General features: G+C 46.2%; 1 protein-coding gene across 4 annotated transcripts in view; it reads right to left on the minus strand.

Moving 5' to 3' along the window:
- LOC137520525 (solute carrier family 2, facilitated glucose transporter member 11-like) overlaps positions 1–20,913 on the minus strand; it is a 97,212-nt gene that overhangs the window by 16,403 nt on the left and 59,896 nt on the right. For all 4 annotated transcript variants that reach the window (XM_068238740.1, XM_068238739.1, XM_068238741.1 and 1 more), the window contains 5 exons: positions 20,708–20,837; positions 17,185–17,333; positions 16,147–16,334; positions 14,119–14,229; positions 8,780–8,881 (listed from right to left, as the gene is read on the minus strand). In XM_068238740.1, coding sequence (XP_068094841.1) covers positions 8,780–8,881; positions 14,119–14,229; positions 16,147–16,334; positions 17,185–17,333; positions 20,708–20,837 — 680 coding nt within the window. The remainder of the gene's footprint in view (positions 1–8,779; positions 8,882–14,118; positions 14,230–16,146; positions 16,335–17,184; positions 17,334–20,707; positions 20,838–20,913) is intronic.

Here is a 20,913-nt window from a genome sequence, read left to right on the forward strand (position 1 = left end):
TTTTTTTGCAGCAATTAGCAATGACATCGCAGCAGAGTTGTCAGTGGACACGGGCAGTGTGAACGCAGAGTGCAGTGGTGGTAGCGACTGAGTCAGGAGAAGGACTATGCGGGCGGTCAGTTCAGCAGCACAGAAGGACCACGGCAACAGGGCAGTGTGAACGCAGAATGTAGTAGCGACTGAGTCAGGAGGACAAAGCGGGCGGTCAGTTCAGCAGCAGCAGCACAGTAGTAGTAGCACAGCGTCATAGTGCTGGCCAAAAAATTAAATGCACCCGGCGACCCGGGCAGTGTGAACGCAGAGTGTAGTAGCGACTGAGTCAGGAGGACAAAGCGGGCGGTCAGTTCAGCAGCTCAGAAGGAGGACCATGGCAACTTACTGGTAGTAGTACCATAACACCAAAAAATTAACCAAGGTAGGCACTAGGCAGGTAGTAAATGTCTTTATAAAGGCAGGCATAGTTAACAACAGCACATGCAGCAGCCACTTCATGTCCCCCTGTGTCCGACAATAGGGGCCAGGCAGGGGCGTAACTAGAAATCACTGGGCCCCCCTGCGAATATTTGGATGAGGCCCCCCCATAGGTGCCAAATAATCGTAATGGGGCAGCGTTTCACTGTAAATTAATTGTAAAGTGGGCAGCATTTTACCAGACAATCGTAATGTGGGCCAGAAAATCGAAATGTGGACTGAGTTCACCAGAAAATCCTAATGTGGGCAGCAGTCACCAGAATATCGTTATGTGGGCAGCAGTCACCAGAATATCGTAATGTGGGCAGCACACACCAGAAAATCCTAATGTGGGCAGCAGTCACCAGAAAATCGCAATGTGGGCAGCAGTCACCAGAAAATCGCAATGTGGGCAGCAGACACCTGAAAATCGCAATGTGGGCAGCAGACACCTGAAAATCGCAATGTGGGCAGCAGACACCTGAAAAATCGCAATGTGGGCAGCAGACACCTGAAAATCGCAATGTGGGCAGCAGACACCTGAAAATCGTAATGTGGGCAGCAGACACCTGAAAATCGTAATGTGGGCAGCAGACACCTGAAAATCGTAATGTGGGCAGCAGACACCTGAAAATCGCAATGTGGGCAGCAGTGACCAGAAAATCGCAATGTGGGCAGCAGTGACCAGAAAATCGTAATGTGGGCAGCAGACACCTGAAAATCGTAATGTGGGCAGCAGACACCTGAAAATCGTAATGTGGGCAGCAGACACCTGAAAATCGTAATGTGGGCAGCAGACACCTGAAAATCGTAATGTGGGCAGCAGACACCTGAAAATCGCAATGTGGGCAGCAGTGACCAGAAAATCGCAATGTGGGCAGCAGTGACCAGAAAATCGTAATGTGGGCAGCAGACACCTGAAAATCGTAATGTGGGCAGCAGACACCTGAAAATCGTAATGTGGGCAGCAGACACCTGAAAATCGTAATGTGGGCAGCAGACACCAGAAAATCATAATGTGTGCAGCAGACACCTGAAAATCACAATGTAGGCAGCAGAAAAAAAAAATGCACCTGTGAAAAAAAAAACAATTCAGTTACCTGACAGAAGTCTTCTCCTCTCCCGGCATCTGGCACGCAGCTCCCCGAGTCCTCCTGCAGCACATCTCCCGCGGACAGGCAGAGTGCAGGGCTACGGCAAGATGGCTGCCGAAGCCCTGTACTAGAGACACAAATAGTCTCCAGTGTAGGGCTTCTTCGGCGGCCATCTTGCCGTAGCCCTGCTCTGCCTGCCAGAGACTATGCAGGCTGCTGGAGCGGGGCTGCGGGGAATGAACTGGCGCAGCGTCTTTATTAGACGCTGCGGCCAGTTGAGCACCTTGCTGGGGGGTCCAGAGCAGCGCTCCCCCCACGCACAGTGAGTGGGCCCCAGAGCAGCCCCGGGCCCCCCTGCGGCTGAGGGGGTCGCATCCCCGGTAGGTACGCCAGTGGGGCCAGGAACTCACCTTCCACCCAAGCCTGGTTGATTTTCAGGAAGGTGAGTTTGTCCACAGAGGCGTGGGAGAGCCGAGAGCGCTTCTCTGTGACCACGCCACCGGCCGCACTAAAGCATCTCTCTGAGAGGACACTGGAAGGAGGGCAGGATAGGAGTTCCAGGGCGTACTGGGAAAGCTCGCTCCAGATGTCCAGTCTCTTGACCCAGTACTCCAAGGGGTCCACGGGGCTGTCGGTGACATTGAGCCCGCTGGATAACCCCATATAGTCAGACACCATGGTGGTCAGTCGTTGCTTGTGCTGGTTGGTGGTGGATGCTGTGGCGGGCACCTCTGTTCTGGGCTGCTGCATTGCATACAGGCTCTTGCTTAGGCTCTTCAGGTCTCCGGGGCGCCAGTTGCTGCTGCTGCTGCTGCTGGTGGTTGTTGTTGTGCTGCTAGTGGCAATGGCAGGCACCTCTTGCTGGCTTGGCAGAGCAGTTACAGTGGGGGTGGAAGGCTGGGGGAATGCTTCCAGTAGTCTGCGCACAAGGGCCTCCTTCAACTCCCTTGTGCGTTGCTCGGTGGTGGATGGCGTCATTAAGTCTCCCAGCTTCCCCTTCAGACGGGGATCAAGCATCAAGGTAATCCAGATGTCCTCCCTTGAACGCATCTGGATCACCCGGGGGTCCCTGCGAAGGCAGCGCAACATGTGCACAGCCATGGGAAACAAGTGGGCCCTGCCAGCAAGATCTTTCTCGTCCTCGCCACTGTCCCATAACGCATGCCTGTCCTCTTCCTGTGCCATGTCAGTGTCCTCCTCAAACCGCCATCCACGTACAACGCCTGCTGCACTCTGCTCCTCCTCCTCCTCCTCATTCAGGTTAGGGACCTCCAACTCTTCCACTACCTGCTGTGGGCCCTCCTCTGAGCTGGACTGTGCTGCCATCTGCTCCTGTTCTTCCAACTGCCTCAGGGCTTCATCCCCACGCTCAATTAAATTGTCCATTGCCTGCTCCAGTAGACAAACCAAGGGCACCCACTGGCACACAGAGGCCCGCTCCTCACTGACTATCTTGGTTGCCTCCAGGAAGGGACTCAGCACCAGGCATACTTGCTGCATCAGTGTCCACTGAGTGGCAGTAATCATGGGGACTTGCTGGTTGCTGGGGACACTTGGGTCTAGCATGTAGGCCCTAACAGCCAGCCTGTGCTGACACAGCCGCTCCAACATGGCCAGAGTCGAATTCCAGCGAACTGGCATGTCGATGATCAGCCGGTGTTGTGGCCTTCCATACTGCTGCTGTAAGGTGGACAAGAGTGCAGAGGCAGTGGCTGACAGGCGGAAAAAGCGTACCACCGCCCGGGCATCCTGCAGCAGCTCGCTCATCCCCTGGTAGGTGCGCAAGAAGCGCTGCACCACAAGATTGAGCACGTGGGCCAAGCAGGGGATGTGCTGGAGGTTTCCCTGCTGCACTGCTGCCACCAGGTTGGCCCCGTTATCGGCCGCCACATACCCCACTTCCAGGCCTCTGGGGGTCAGCCACCTCCGCTCCTGCTTCCTGAGGGCGGCCAGGACGTTGGTGGCCGTAAGCCTCTCCTTCCCCAGGGTCACCAATTTTAAAAGGGCTTGGCAGTGCCGAGGCTTGGCGCTGCTGCTGCCGAGGCGGGCTTGCTTTCCGGGTGCTGAGGGAGTGTCGTGACAGGACCCTTCTGCATCCCCCCTGATCCCGCGTGGTGGCACCACTAGCTGGGCTGATGCGCTCTTGTCCTCCCTCCCATCAGTGTCACCCAGTGGGCCGTAAAGGACAGGTAGCGACCTGTCCCAAATCTGCTACTCCACGAGTCCATGGTCACGTGGACCCGCTTGCCCACAGAGTAGTCCAGGGAACGGGCCACGTTTTCCACTGCAAACTTGTGGAGTGCTGGGATCGCGCTCCTGCTGAAATAGTGGCGACTGGGGACTTGCCACTCGGGGATGCCAAATTGGAGCAGCGTCCGCATGGCGCTCCCCTCCTGCACCAGGGAGTAGGGAAGCAGCTGTGATGCCATGGCCCGGGCCAGCAAGCCATTTAGTTTGCGGATCCGCCTGTGGCTTGGAGGCAGAGGCTTGGTCAGACCCTGAAAGGTGTCGCTCAGCAGGGTCTGACGACGCTGGGATGCAGGGGAGACAGAGGAGAGAGACGAACACTGGCTGCCAGCCTCAATGTCTGTGTCCTGAGCAGCCGAGGTGGAAGAGCGCTTGCCTGCTACTACTGCTGCGGGGGATTCACGACCCTGAGGGAGGGAGGATGCTGCTGCGCTGGTGGGCCTTCTGCTCTCAGGAACCCCTGCCAGCAGTGCCTGCTTCCTCTTAAAGTCCGCATACTCGCGGCAGTGGCGGCTTCTCAGGTGGCCCTGGAGGGATGAGGTACCCATCTTTCTCAGACTTTTCCCACGGCTCAATCTTTTGCTGCATAACCTGCACACCGCATACCTTTTGTCATCAGTACATTCCTCAAAGCAATCCCACACTGGTGACTTTAATTTACTGCGGCCCCCACTAGCAGAGGGTGCAGAGGAGCAATGCGTGGTAGTAGTTGCCGGGGGTTGCATGGTGGTGGTGCCGGCTGAAGCAGTGTCCTGTCTACTTCCTCCACGCCCACTGCTGCCGATGCCCCTGCCCGACATATGGCGATATCCTTGCCTAGGCCGAGGTGACTCGTTATCCTGCTCTGACCATTCTTCCACGGACTCAGCAGGCTGCACATAGTTAGGGTCCACAACGTCGTCATCATCAGCAGCATCATCATAATCCAGCTCTTCCTCCGACTCCCCCGCCTCCTCTTCTGTCCCTACATCCCCAGACACAGACCCCTCTTCTTCATCACCAGAACTCAACAACCATTGTGATTGTGGCCCGATCTCAATCTCTGCCACATCAGTCCCCAGTAAGTCCTGAGCTTCTTGCATCAGCAGGTTCCCAGATGCCGGACTGAGGGACAGAACGCTGTCATCCTGGGAGGGCTGCTGACCAGTGGGTGCTGGGGTGGATGTCACAACAAGCGTGGGATGTTGGCTGCTGCTGCTACTGCTTGGAGTGGTGCTCACAGTAGAGGTCTGGGAGGAAGTCATGATGTCCATGAGTACGTCAGGTTCCATTTGCTCAACCACCACACGGGGACCAGAAACTTTAAAATATTTGGACAATGGCGTCCGCTGACTCGGCCCAGGCTTTGCTGCCCCCCTTTCTGCTGCATCACGACCACGTACAGCTGGGCATCCTCTTCCTGGACGTGGAGCAGTCCCAGAAGTGGCTGAGGCAATTGAACTCCCTTTCCTCTCACCCCGCGAAACCCTGCCAGACATGTTGCTAGTAATGAATCACTGGATGCAGTGGGCACAGTACAAGGTCACTGAAGGATGCAGTGGGCACAGTACAAGGTCACTGAAGGATGCAGTGGGCACAGCAGTGGGCACTGGATATACAACTAGGTCACTGAAGGATGCAGTGGGCACAGTACAAGGTCACTGAAGGATGCAGTGGGCACAGCAGTGGCCACTGGATATACAACTAGGTCACTGAAGGATGCAGTGGCCACAGTACAAGGTCACTGAAGGATGCAGTGGGCACAGCAGTGGGCACTGGATATACAACTAGGTCACTGAAGGATGCAGTGGCCACAGTACAAGGTCACTGAAGGATGCAGTGGGCACAGCAGTGGGCACTGGATATACAACTAGGTCACTGAAGGATGCAGTGGGCACAGTACAAGGTCACTGAAGGATGCAGTGGGCACAGCAGTGGCCACTGGATATACAACTAGGTCACTGAAGGATGCAGTGGCCACAGTACAAGGTCACTGAAGGATGCAGTGGGCACAGCAGTGGGCACTGGATATACAACTAGGTCACTGAAGGATGCAGTGGGCACACAAGGATGTCACACTGTGTAATGAGATGCTCATATGCCAGCAAGCGAGCAGTGGGCACTGGGCACGGCACAAGGTCACTGACAGAATGAATGAACAGCGCTGGCAGAGAGTGGCGGCGCCGGCGGTGTGACTGGCTGCCTGCAAATAGTACAAGTGTATAACTGTCACTGGAATATACAAGTGAACACTGCAGCTGCACTAACCTGCCTGCCTGCACTCTACACACAGATAATCCCCACTCCCACTACACTGCAGCACTGAACCTGCCTGCACAGCACTACACACAGTTAAATAATCACTAGACTCCCACACTCCCACTACACTACACTGACTACAACTAACTACAGCAATCACTCACTGACTAGCTAACTGTGTACAGTATAAGAGCAGTGTTAGCAAAAAAAACGCTTTGTTTTTAACACAATAAATGCACTTGCTCAAACAACAATGGCCTGGAGATAATCCTCAGCACCACAGTCTAGCAAGGACAGAGCTTTTCCATCATGGCCGCCGCTTTATATTCAGGAGGGGAGGGCATAGCTCCCCTCCTGTGATTGGTTGCTAGGGCCTGGCTGGGGCACTCTGATTGGCCTGCAATGTGTCACTTCCGCATAGTTTGACGCATTTCCGCAAACCACGACTTCAGCACCGGGTTTCACGAGCGTGAATGCGGATTTCTGTCCGCATTCACGCGAAGCCGAAGTAGATTTTCGTGGTTGAAAATCTATTCACGGCTTAGCGTGTCCGAGGCGGAATGCGTCAAAATGGTCGTGAATCCACGCGTAAGCGTGATCACGACCTGGCGGTGAGCACCACTGCTCAACAAGCATGCAGATCAGGTGCTCTGACTGAAGTCAGACTGGATTAGCTGCATGCTTGTTTCAGGTGTTTGATTCCTCCACTACTGCAGCCAAAGAGATCAGCAGGACTGACAAGCAACTAGTGAGAGGTATATGGAGGCTGCCATATTGATTTCCTTTTAAGCAGTACAAGTTACCTGGCAGCCCTGCTGAGCTATTTGCCTGCAGCAGTGTGAATCACACCAGAAACAAGCATGCGATAATACAGTCAGATCTGACAATAATGTCAGAAACACCTGATCTGCTGCATGCTTGTTCAGGGTGTATGGCTAAAAGTATTAGAGGCAGATGATCAGCAGGATAGCCAGGCAACTGGTATTGCTTAAAAGGAAATAAATATGGCAGCCTCCATATACATCTCACTACAGTTCTCCTTTAAAAATCAGCTTTTTGTTTTAAAAATGTGTTTAACATCATTCCCCTAACTAAAATGCTGCATCCCCGCGGCTGGACACTAACTAAATCCCCCCAAACTCCCCTTGCAAAATCCACGACTTTCTTGGTCGTGGAATTTGCTGCCCTGTGCGCTTCCGTGTGAGGCAGAGCTATCAGCCGCAGCTCTGCCTCTACACGCGTCTATCAGTCCGGATCGCCGCCTCTCCCAATGAAGGAAGACAGAGGGGCGGGGAGAGGTGGCGATCCGGGCTGATAGACGCGTGGAGGAGAGGCAGAGCTGCGGCTGATAGCTCTGCCTGAATTGCCCCACTTGGGAGTTGGGGGGGGGGGGGATTTAGTTAGATTCCAGCCACGGGGATGCAGTGTTGTAGTTAGGGGGAATGATGAACACATTTTTTAAATAAAAAGCGGAATTTTAAGAGACTTAAGAGTCTCTTTAAAATGTATCACAGGTGGTAACAGGTTTACTGCTGGCAAGGAACATCACTGTGGGAAATTTGTTCCAAAGGGAGCAGAAACACCACTTGGTCTCCCAGAGTCTGAGGCAGAAGGCTGCACAACTAAACAGCCTACACTAAACATCACTGGGAGGGCAGGGTTACACCAATATACAGCAATATATAGATATAGGAAGCATTTTTGATTCTGAAACCAAGATAATTAACATAAAGTGGGTATCCTGAATAACCTATTACATTCTACATTCTATATGTCATTGCAGTGACTCTTTAAAATAAACCTGGGCAAGGTAAAATAGTTACACTTCCTTACCTAGGGCTTCTTCCAGGTCCTTCAGGTCCTCTCCGCTGAGCCACTGTCTTTTAGAAATATCACATTCTAGAGGGCTACATCTACGGTTCCCTCCACAGGCCTCCTCGATGGCATTTATGTGGCCAGGAGAGTTCTGCACATGCAGTTACAAGTCTTAAGGAACTGTGCATGCACCGAAGGCTCCTGGCCCCAGGAGTACAATTGAGGAGGCAGCATATGGGGCTTTGCATGTGCAGAAGTTCCAAGGGTGACAGTGACACAACATAGGGGACCCAGAGGACACAGAGGGAACTGAAATAGTACTGGGGGTTACAGGGGTATACTTAGAATGCTTTGTAGTTCACTGACCCAAAATGAGTATCCAGATCAGGTGTTCTGACTCTACAAGTTGACGTTATGGGGTGGTACCTAATGTAGCTAAAAGATCAGCATCCCAACAAGATACCCAGTATTAAACAAACAAACAAACCAACACAGAACATTTATATCGCGCTTTTCTCCTGGCGGACTCAAAACACCAGAGCTGCAGCCACTAGGACGCGCTCTATAGGCAGTAGCAGTGTTAGGGACACTTGCTCAAGGTCTCCTACTGAATAGGTGCTGGCTTACTGAACAGGCAGAGCAGAGATTCGAACCCAGGTCTCCTGTGTCAGAGGCAGAGCCCTTAACCATTACACTATCCAGCCATTAAAAAGCATAGCAGCCTCCACATGTCCCTCACTTCAGATATCCTTTAAGTCTCCGGTTCATGTTCTTGGTCTCTAAATGGTTCTGTAAATTCACACACAAGCTTACCCTGAGAAATTGGTAACCCTGTGCCTGCTAATCATTTAAAATTAGGCCATAGAATATGTACCATGGCTTTGATTAACAGAACAGCACAGCAAAAAGTATTTATTGCTCTCTGCAATCCTTACCTGATAAGTTAGTGTTATTGTCAGCATAATACACCAAAATGCCATCAGACTGTATCCTCCAATAATAAGAACTCTTCTTCCTGCTCTGTCTATAAGGAGTCCCTATAAGGGCAAACACAGGTATGCATTATTATAAAATGGATTTCACTGCAAACAAAAGCTACAGAAAAAAAAAAAAAAAAAAAAAAAAGCACCTGTACGGAGTTTGTGGAAACATTTCACCATGGAGTTATCCAAACGACCGTTAAAAGTGACCTTGTAGTGAGAGGAATACAGAGGCTGCCATACTTATTTCATCTTAACCACTTAGGTACCACGGGCTTAATACCCCCTAAAGTCCAGGCCATTTTTCACAAATAGGGCCACTGCTGCTTTAAGGCCTCGCTGCAGGGCCGTACAACTCAACACAAGTGATTACCCCTCCTTTTCTGCCCACCAACAGAGATATCTGTTGGAGAGCTGTGATTGCTCCCCCATTGTTTAATTGTATTAATTTATTTTTACAATTTTTTCTCTTTTTTTAACCCTCCCTCCGCCAATCAGAGTGATTGGCTGTCATAGGCTTCAGCCTATAACAGCATATCGCTGTCTTGCCACCAAGGGGGGCAGCCGTGTCACAGCTGCCCCAGTACAGTGCGGCCGTAGATCTGTACGCTGTACTATGTAAATCGCCGCTGGTAGACTGAAGGAGAAGCGGAGCTCCGTCATCCAAGTGGAGATGCGCGCATATCGGCACGCGATTTCCTGCAGATCCCCGCCCCAGGACTTTACGCCGATCGGCGTTAGGCGGTCCTGGGGCTGCCGCCACGCCCATCGGCGTGACGCAGTCGGCAACAACAATGAGTTTTGAATCAGGATGATACCATTTATTTGCTAACTTAGAAGAAAAAAGTCAGTAAGCTTTCAGCAATGAAGCATTCGTCAGACTGATTCTTGAATACTGACAAACACAGCTTACGTTATATACATTGGACATTGAAAAGGAGATACATTGTACTGCAACAAATATCATTGGATGCCTAGTTACAACATTGAGGGCTCTTTCACACTACAGGCAGCGGTGAAAGGCTAAAACGCTGCGTTTTGGCTGCAGGCGTTTTGAAGGCGTTTTAACGCCTCTACATTACAGTCAATTGTAATGAGAAACGCCGCGGTAGGCCTAGAAAAAGCGCCTGGGAGCGTTGAAACGCAACGCTCCAAAACGCAGCGTTTAGTGTGAATGGTAAAATGAAAGTCTATGGACTTTCTTTTACCTAGGAAAACGCCAACTTCGGCCGTGGCGTTAAAACGCCGAAAAAGCCCTCTGGTGTGAAAGGGCCCTGAGAGAGAGTCCCCCAGAGATGCTAAGGGTCCGTTTCCACTAGACGCGTTGCAATCAATTCAGGTCAATAGAGTAGTTTCCATTGACGCAAATTTACCTACGCGATCCGGCACAATGTAACGCGCGGGAAATTATGGATAGCATGCTACAGTTTTCCGCAGCACGCATCCGATCCCCATTACCATTGACGGAAAGTTGCATGATGCCTCATCCAGTTGTACCTGCTGAGGGTGATGAGGAGACGTAGGCCTCGATTCACCAAGACTTATCGAATCAATTACCGACCGTAAAAATTACCTTTAAATACAGAACTCAATAATTTGATTTTAGGATTCATCAAAGTTATCTGCAGCTGTTAGTGAGCATTCGATAATCATTCAGTAAGGATGCGATAAAACGGAAGAAAGTGCAATTCCTGAAAATGAAAGTGGGCGTGGTTTATCATTAAAATTTAGGATTAGTCATCTCCTTCACTGCTCTATCGTTATTCCTGTCAGATCATTGCTGACAGAGAAGATGGAGCCATTTGAAGTGGTTATGTATCAGCTGAGCATGATTCAAAGGCGCAGAAGGGAATAAGAAGAATAAGGTCTAGAACCGTATCAATTTGCAAGACAATGGATTTATTTGCTATACCAGGACATCTGCATTTCTCTTGAATCCTCTTGTAAGGGCTGGTGCACACAGAGCGGGTTTTTCGGCGTTTGCGGCTGCGGATACGCTTGGTCAATGTATCTTAATGGGGTGGTTCACACCAGAGCGGGAGGAGTTTTGCTGAAACGCATACTACTGGGGTGAGACATTTTTTGGATTGCGGAGGAGTTTCTGCCTCAATGTTAAGTATAGGAAAAACGCAAACCGCTATGAAAAACGGCAGTTCAGAGCGGTTTTGCAGGCGTTTTTGTTACAGAAGCTGTTCAGTAACAGCTTTACTGTAACAATATATGAAATCTACTACACCAAAAATGCTTCACAAAACCGCAAAATGCTAGCTGAAACGCTACAGAAAAATAACAAAAAGCGTTTCAAAATCTGCTAGCATTTTGCGGATCTGCTAGCGGGTTTTGGTGTGCACCGGGCCTAAGAGAACACAGGCAGTGCCAGGGTTAACTAAATTGCTAGCTGCACTACATTTTTTTCAGAAAAGGCTCCTATCAAGCCGTAGCTGGCTAAATTGTGAGATTGTCCCAAGCCACTTCCAGAATCCTGGTCCAGGTGTTAAGCCCTATTCGGAATGTTGCTATGTGGTGTTCAAAGGACTGCCTTTTTACCCACAATTTCACTGGAATCTTATGGCCTTGGGTTAAATTACCGCTGTAAAATGGAATTATCGACACGTTACCAAATGGTTACTGCATTGTTATCGATATTTTATCGAAGTCACACCGAATGCGGAAAAACCTTGATGAATACAACTAGATATCAATAACCTTCGAATTCTGTAATTTGACGAACTGGAAAAAGTTATTGTAAAGACAATGATGAATCGAGGCCATAGTAACTCATTGAAACATAACTAGGTAAGGCTATATACAATGTTTGTTATAGGCTAAAGCAATTTGTAGACTTTAAAAACCTTCTTACCCGAACAAGAATTAAAAGAAATTATGGCAATACAAAAAAACCCCCAAAAGGATAGTGGGATTTAAATCCCATCATATCTGCACAAGAAATTTTAATCCTTATTTAAACCTTCATAAACCATTTTAAACCAATGAATACACTTTGTCTCTCTTATTAGTTTGTCATTGTGCAATTTGAAGCCACACATTAAGGGCTGGTGCACACCGAGCGGCTTTTTGGGCGTTTTCAGATCCGCTTGCGGCTGCGGATCTGCTTGGTCAATGTATCTCAATGGGGTGGTGCACACCAGAGCGGCAGGCGTTTTGCAGAAACGAAAAATGCCTGGGTGAGGCATTTTTTGGATTTCGGATGCGTTTCTGCCTCAATGTTAAGTATAGGAAAAACGCAAACCGCTCTGAAAAACGGCACTTCAGAGCGGTTTTGCAGGCGTTTTTGTTACAGAAGCTGTTCAGTAACAGCTTTACTGTAACAATATATGAAATCTACTATACTGAAAACCGCAGCAGCAATCCGCAAAACGCTAGCAAAACGCCTCATAAAAATAAAAAAAAGCGTTTAAAAATCTGCTAGCATTTTGCGGATCTGCTAGCGGGTTTTGGTGTGCACCAGCCCTAATACAGGGATGAGAAATTCACTTCAACTGTGGCCACATGAGCAGAAGTGTGCGGGCAACAGGAGATCAGCAAATCCTTTTTTTTTTTTTCCTGTTAATGGTGAACCTGTAGTGATTCATACACTTCTAGGGTTCGTCTCGTTTCTTCCACATAAATTCTTTTGGGGCCTTTATCACACATGATATGTACCACTAATATTACCTAGCATTTCTGGGGACTCTCGATATTGTAACTAGGCATCCAGTGACATTTATTGCAATTATACAATGTATCTCCTTTTCTTGGCTGTCCTGCTGATCCTCTACTTATAATAGTTACTGTTTCCTGTCGCACCCCCCATCATTTTGCCCATTACCACATACTAATGGGTAATGTAATGAGACATCATTAAAGCCATAGAGATGGGGACTGAGGAGGCTTAGAGGAGATTCATCGCCAGAGTACAGAAAGAAATGAATGGTCTTAATCTGGCTCTGCCAGCATCCTATCAGTTTTTAGGGAGGTTGGATTTTCTCAGCTGCTCTTCCCTGAAATAGGAGAACTGTGGGACATCATCTGACTACTGTCTAAACTGTGTACTTTGCCTAAAGCAAACTCTGCTGTGAGGGGCTGAGCTGTGCCACATGACCAGCTGATCAAACACCGTAAACATTGAAGGGAGAAGGAGTGCGTGCATCACCTCAAAAGGCACATATTTTACAGGGATCTTTGGAGGTCACAAGACTGCAGATTTCCATTCTATAAATCTCAACACATCTATACTACTGTATGTCCTAAAGCATAATAAACAATGCAGCACAGACTTTTACGTTATTTTGGGCAGTGTCTTATGTGCATCAAGAGGATTATTGTTCAGAATAAGGAGTTTCATTATAATATGAACATTGCCTTTTGTATGCATGCAGTCATTTCCATGTCTACAATTCAAGTAAATACAAAATGTGATTTTTTTCCCCCCCCTCCCATCAGCCCAGAAGCTAGGCTTGGCTTTTAAAATGTATTAGCCTGTCACATCTGCTTGTATTCAGATAACCCGAGATCCTCCAGTGATCAGAATGCCTGAACCAGAGTTTGCTGTAGTGAATCGATCCTAAGGGTTTCCTTTCTTCTTTGTGTGCATAAAGTATTTTACTATTTAAAATACATAAAAAAGGCAGTAAAATTGCATTAACCCATTGGAGGAAAAAAAAAAAAAGTTTGCCTTCTTAAAACAGAAAGAAATTGCGATAATTCAGGTTGGAGTGAGCTGGAGATGTCTCCCAGTGCAACACTGCTGAATATATGCAAATTAACCATTGTCACCCTTAGAAGCTAAACACACCTCCAGAACCGCTGGAATGCAATGATGTGTCAGCTTGTTAAATTGTACAGAGCCATAATAATCCAACATGCATACAGACTGTTTCCGATTGTTTGATCCTCATCAGTGCATGGCATGGATTATGCAGTAGGGCTTGTAACACCGAGAGGTACAGACTAACCAGCAAGCTCATCGTGAACCAGAACTCATTGGAGTGTGTGAGGGGCTACAATGGTCCTAAAAGCCCCCTTACTAAAATGCTAAGAAAAACAAAAGTTTGCTTTCTTAAAAACAGAAAGAATTGGAGAAATAAATCGGTCCCTGTCTAGATGTCATAACATTACCAGTATACTGTATATTTGATCACAATGACATTTTGCACATATTTTTAGAGTACGAGGCCTGTGGCAGTCAGACTTGTGTACACAATTGCCTCTCTGTTGTGTCTATTGACACGTTTTTGCCTATAGAAACAGGCCATATTCTGTGTAATGTAGTCTGTATAAGCAGGGACACCTACACATGTTAATGCTGTAATACATTCACAGACTCCAGTCCCCAATGTGACGTAAGGAATGTTTTCTTCTGGTATTCCTGCTTTTTTAAATACATAGTGTGCATAAAAGTAGATCTGTAAAACAAAGAGGAGTTACATTACTGCAAAACATCACTAGCATATATTCATTGACTTGATAAAAACAGTACACTTTGTACATAAAGACAATGTTTCTATAAGGGCTTGTCCACATTATCAGAAGTGCCAAGCAGTGCATTCAGCAGTGGATCCCTGTTCAGTACAACTGAATGGGGCCACCATCTCCACCAGTTCAAAATGGTCCCAGGTGCATTTTCTCCTATGATAGTCAAACCGCTCAGTGTTTAGCGAATGAGAAGCGAGGGCAGAAGCAGAGAAGAGAGGGCAGAAGTAGGGAAGAGGTAGAGTGGTGTGCACCAGTCTACAGTGCTTTAAATGAGAACAGGTCACACAGTTCCCTAGACAGACTGTTCATTGGGGCGCTGGTTCTCATTTTGATGAATATCGGAAGCCACTCCCTGCCAATAGTCTGATGCATTGGAGTTTCAGGCGCCTCTCCCATGTCAATTGGCCATTTCTAACCAATAGCCTTCCCATTTCTATTGTCTCACCCAAACCCCCCTCCCCTATGCAAAAACCTCTCCTCCTCATGACTAACCCCAGTCACCTTTCAACTTATATGCTCAACCTTTAAATAGGTGGAAGCCACTGGAAAGACCGCTCACACCTCCCTAGGATAGTGCCAGGACCAGGACAGGCCAATCCAATAAGACAGGAACAAAAGAGTGTCCGCACAGTATCCTGTAGATCAAGTTCCTTTATTATGGACGTATCCACACAAGCTCACATCATATAGCTGACATGTTTCGAACCTATTAGGTCCTTACTCATAGCTAAGAAACTAGACGCCATATATACCGTCTTCCTGTGGAGGGGGAGGTCCCAAAAGTAAAGACACTCCCCTTAATCGCCACATCCAGGAAGGGATAGTCACATTTCAAAGGAAAATGCATCCTGTATGGTATGTCTACACTCTGTCAAGCCCCAGGTATGTATAAAATCTTTTTTTCTTTTTACGATTCCAGCGTCTCTGGTTCCCTTTAAAATCTCTATTACTTTTCTTGTTGATAAATGATCATTCCCCAGTTTACCTGACTCTTATTTGGTACACACAAAAAAGAAGTTGCAGGGCATGCTTGGTTGCCCTTTTTTGCTTATGTACTTCCCCTCAGACTTAACGAATGCAGCCCGATTGGCTGAAGCCTCTTTCCCTCCTGTTTTCCCCTCCCACACCTCTTCCTCTCTGATTGGCCAATATTTCTCATGCTGAGACAATGCACTTTCTATAGTGAAGGGCAGGCAAGTCAGGCAGAGGAGACAAAGGGAGGAAATTACATCAGAATTGGCTTCAAAATAGCCACACTTAAATAGGAAATGCTAAGAAGGATTTTCTCTGTTTTTTCTGTAGAAAAATCACTAAAACCAAAATGTGTATAGTGCAATACATAGGCTATGTAAGTAGAGCGTGTGTGTGTGTGTGTGTGTGTGTGTGTGTGTGTGTGTGTGTGTGTGTGTGTGTGGCGCGTGTGTGTGGCGCGTGTGTGTGGCGCGTGTGCGTGGCGCGTGTGCGTGGCGCGTGTGCGTGGCGCGTGTGCGTGGCGCGTGTGCGTGGCGCGTGTGCGTGGCGCGTGTGCGTGGCGCGTGTGCGTGGCGCGTGTGCGTGGCGCGTGTGCGTGGCGCGTGTGCGTGGCGCGTGTGCGTGGCGCGCGTGCGTGGCGCGCGTGCGTGGGGGTTCTAAGATAGTATGGCTGACAGCTCCTCATTAAACTAAACCCTATGTAAGAGTGATATGGAGGCTGCCATATTTATTTCCTTGCAATGCCAGTTGCCTCATTATCCTGCTGATCCTCTGCCTCTAACACTTTCAACTATAGACCCTGAACAAACATGCAGATCAGTTTTTTTTTTTCCATGAGCTGATGAAAGTTAGAGCCTGACATAGTGCTTACTTACTGCATTGATCCCGCAAAGCTGCTGTCCTATGTTCATGACAATAATGCAAATGAGCTGCCATTTCACCATCCGATCAAAGAATAGCTCCACTACTGTTTTCTGTTTTTCACCATTTAATGCTCGTGACTCTTTCTCAATATCATCCATCTCAATCTTGTAATGGAGTGACCCGTAGAATGATTTCAGTGCTAAGAGATACAAGAAACATGTCTGACTTTCAGGATGTGCCACAAAATACAGAAAGGGTAATTGCAATCTGTAATGAAATTATTTGAAAAGAATTACCATAAACACCAGTGTGGCTTAAAAATGGCCTCAATTCACTAAGGATTTTCTGCATGAGGTAGAATTTCGGTAATTTACTGAACAAAGATGCTTCAATTCACTAAGCCCTGCTCAGCAAGTCTCACCAGCTGTAGAGCAAGTCGTCAGGCAGGAAGCTGTGTGCAGGAGTAGGGGTTTTTTTTTTGTCCAGCGCATCCACAACATACCTTTAGATGTGCTGCACCCACCAGGTGGAGCGGTTCTGTATAACAGTATACAGATTTTCACATCTAAAGAGATGCAGAAAATTCTCAAAAAAAAAAAAAAAAAAGTCTCCTTCCACTGCTCTGTCAGAGTGAAGTCTCACCTTCAAGGGTGTCAGACCAAATCAACTTGAGAAGCAGGGCTGTGCGGCTTCAACCAGTTGGCTGCCTGGCTCTCCCTATTGGCTGTCTGTCAATGTTACCGCATGGAGAGAGTGCGTTATCAGCTAGTCAGAGCTGGAGAAAAATACCAAACACTTTTGCTCGATTTACCAAATGTGTTAACCTCAGTGAATTGCAATCTCTTGACATTTCTGGAGGTAGTTACCGCACAAGTCGGTAATTTAACTCACCAGTCTGTAATTTAAATTTTCTGTGCAGTAATAGGTTTAGTGTATTAGAATCTGGGAAGGTGATCAGTAAAAATCGGCTGTTTTCAGTATTACCAAATGTCGTAATGCTTAGTGAATTGAGGCCAATGTATTTTACAATTGTGAGAGTGACAGGTTACCTTTCTGACAACGATATTCATCCTTTTTGTCTATGAGAAGGTATCTGGGACTTTCTGGGAAGCATGGCAGTGAAATTAGCTGGATAAGAGCAGGTATAGCGCAGGTAGCCAGTAATAAGGGCCAGTATTTCTCAGCTCCCAGCATCTCTCTGTTAAGTATAAGAACAGTATACATTGTTACGTGACTAAATCAAACCATGATAAAGCCAGATTCCAGTCAAACGATAGGCATTATAGAATAGTAACAATGCTGCAAACTTTTTAAACATTCTCTACTCTGCAAGAAACTTTCCCATATGCAATTAATATTTTATCCTAGGTGAAATGTTCACATCTGGGCCCATATGTAATTCACTTTTTCAATTGCAGAGTTCTGAAAAGTTATTTAAAGAGAAGATGAAAAAAAAAAAAAGTATCTCCTAATAGAAAACTCAGGAGAAAAAGTTAATTGCATATGGGCCAGTGGCTCTAACCCTTCCTCACCCTGTCCAAAGAAAGTTTTTTGTGGAGTTATGAAATGAATCAGAGCACTCAGTATATGATTTTTTATAATATATATATATATATATATATATATATATATATATATATATATATATATATATATATATATATATATATATATATATATATATATATATATATAAAATTGTATTGGCTCATCATACAGCATATGTGCAAAATATGAACAGCTCTAAGTAGTGTTTCCTTCTAACAGTATACCATCTCATCAAGGCTTCATAGCCAAGCGATTATCAATCTTCTAAGTACATTCAAAAAAATATTATAACAGTTGTGTTATGTAGAGTAAGATCAAAAGTAGTCTCATCTGTATCAGTAGCTGTGTATCTAGTAGCCGTGTAAAACTTGAAGTAATCTTCTTAAAGAAATGGCTTAAAAAATAGCTTTTAAAACAAACTTCTTGCTAACATCTTAACAAAACTTAATGCTGAAAAATTAAAGTAAATCACTAGAATATTAAGCATATTACCCCTTCTCTGTCATCTCTTCAGCATCTAGAACCACTTGTGGGAAAGTAGCTTCTGCCTCATGTGTCTTCTCAAGAGATTGGTAGGCTTGTGCAAATTAGGAGCTGTCAGCTCCTACTTTTATAGTGATTGGATGCAATATGGCTGCCTAATCTGGACTTTCCCTAATTCCCAGGTTCTGATTGGCTGAAGCTTCCGTGCGTCAATGCTTTATCATGTTTTAAATACCAAAATCATAATATTGTTTAAATTCTGATTAGGTCATTTCTGACGCAGTTAATTGAAAATGGACGTCACCAGCCATCTTGTCTGATGGTTGACTTTTTTGCCCCAGACATTGAACTTCCAAACAGTAAACAATGTCATTCATGACATTTCTGATAATGTGTCCTTCTGCTAATTCGTTTGGAATGTGTCTGTCCTTTTTCAGACATAAGATTGGTCAGGTTGACACTAAAGCCGCATCTACACGCGTAGATGCGGCCGCGATGTTCCTTATCAATCGAGCCACTGATGCGGCTCGATTGATAAGATCCGACAGGACGGATCTTGCTTCCGCCGATTCCCTGCTCGCTCCCCGCGAGGGGACAATGGCAGGGAATCGAGCGGAAGATAAGCGGCGCCGGTGGGGACGAGCGGGGAATCGAATGCGTCGGGGACGCAGCGGGCACACGGAAGAGGCAATCCGGCGGCTAATCGAGACGCCGGATCGCAGCCTCATCTACCCGTGTAGATAAGGCTTTACACTGTAAAGAGTCTTCAGCAATTTAAGCCTTTTTGAAACATACAGGGCTTCTAATATACCTTTGGGAAAACCCTTTATATATTTTTTTTTTATATTTTATGAGGCCTTTTCTCAAAACATAGCATATGTTATCAGCTATCAATGTTCAAATCTATTGCAAGGTTTATACTTTTCATATTTTGACTTTCTCTGGCTGAAAAATGTTATCTTTTCTTGGTGGCCTTGTAATATGTAAACAATCTTCTACCTTACAAGTTAAAATAATCTTATAATCTTACTTTCTCTATCACTGACAGAATCCAGCATTAAATGTATTTCAAAGTATTAAATTCTTTTATATGCAATTATAGGTTTAACAATAATTATTTCTTTCCTTAGAAAGACTGTATTGATTATTAATATGTATATGTAATAACTGAGCAAATATACATATGTGATTGCTGCAGTAATTTGACTTTTATACGCGTTTCTTTCCAGTCTTCACACAGAAGCATCTTTCAAATGTCAAGGCTGTAGACAAGCAAACTAACAAACAAGAATGTTTTAGCGTCTGTAACTAAAATATTATAAGATTCACAGCCTGGAAAATGCTGAGAGGTCTTAGAGCAATATTTTACAAAAAGTACTCTAACTTTACAGCTTACAATAACATTTTGCATACAACATTAAAACTTAAAAACATACACGACAGGATAAATAAAACCGCTAGAATTCTGACATTAGGGCCCATTCACACTTGTGCGCTTTACAAGCCATTTCAGCATTGCTGAAAAAAACCTTGTACAATGAAAAGTATATGGAAGTGTTCTCATCTAAGCGATTTGTAGAAACACAAAAGCGTTGCCTGCAGCATTGTTTGAGCGATTCTAAGCAATTATTGTGTCAAAGTTAAGTATAGGAGCTCTGGTAAATCGCTCTGGAAGCGCTGGCCTGTTCACAATCAAACCTTGCAGTTTACCCTCAAAACACCTCTTTTTCCTGTGCAGATGTAATTTCCTGTTTGTGGGAGACAGACACAGTTTATTAAACTAGAAATTGCAAAAAAAAAAACACAAAACAAAAAAACAAAACAAAACAAAAACAAACCGCTGGAAAATCTTTAGAAACAAATGCTGGAAAACTCCAGAAAAAAAAAAATTGCTCAGAGTTTGTGATTGTGTTTAGCAATTTCTAGTGTGAATGGGCCCTTAGAAGACTTGCCCAAGAAACTCCTTACTGATTAGGTGCAGCTTACCGAAGAGGCAGAGCTGAGATTTGAGCCCAGGCCTCCTGTGTCAGAGGCAGAGTCATAACCCATATACTATTCAGCCACTACTCAGTGTGGATCGCAGTAACAACGTGGATGGGCACATCAGATCTGATAAACAATTGATTGTGCCTGCCCCCGTTTTTCATGGTCTCAGTTTCGATGGAGGTGTCGAAGATAGCATGCCATTACAGGCCTGATTTCTGTGTGGTGTCCAAAAAAAAAGTAGTGTAAGATGGGGCCTTCTGATCTGTCATCACAATGGACATGTCAGAACATTTCTGAACAGATCCTATAGTTGACACAAGATCTGTTGACATGTCCGTTGTACAGTTGTGTATTGACTAGACTGGGCTAAGCTTACCATAGTAGTGAGTAGCTTCAGTTATGTGCATGGAGTTAGATTTGGCAAAGGTCATATTGGGTTCACATTTTCTAACCCATGTGTTCTGACATCGCAACTTGCTGTTTGCACAAATATACGTGTTTGCTGCATGCTTTCTACATTCCAGGCCACAATTTGCCGTGCAGTACTTCACATACCTTAACCCAACAATCTGTCCTATCAGGATTCCACCAGTCAGGAAAATATTAATGCCAACAGTAGTGATGCCCCTAATTCTCCGAGGGGCTATTTCCCCAAGATATAATGGCTGTACACACATAGAAATTCCTAAAAAGAAAAAAAAATAAAGATTGTTAACAGTGCTAATAATACTCAGCCATTTGTGTAAACTGCTGCAACAGAA

This window comes from Hyperolius riggenbachi, chromosome 1 (assembly GCF_040937935.1).
Source record: "Hyperolius riggenbachi isolate aHypRig1 chromosome 1, aHypRig1.pri, whole genome shotgun sequence".
In the NCBI taxonomy this organism is placed as follows: Eukaryota; Metazoa; Chordata; class Amphibia; order Anura; family Hyperoliidae; genus Hyperolius; species Hyperolius riggenbachi.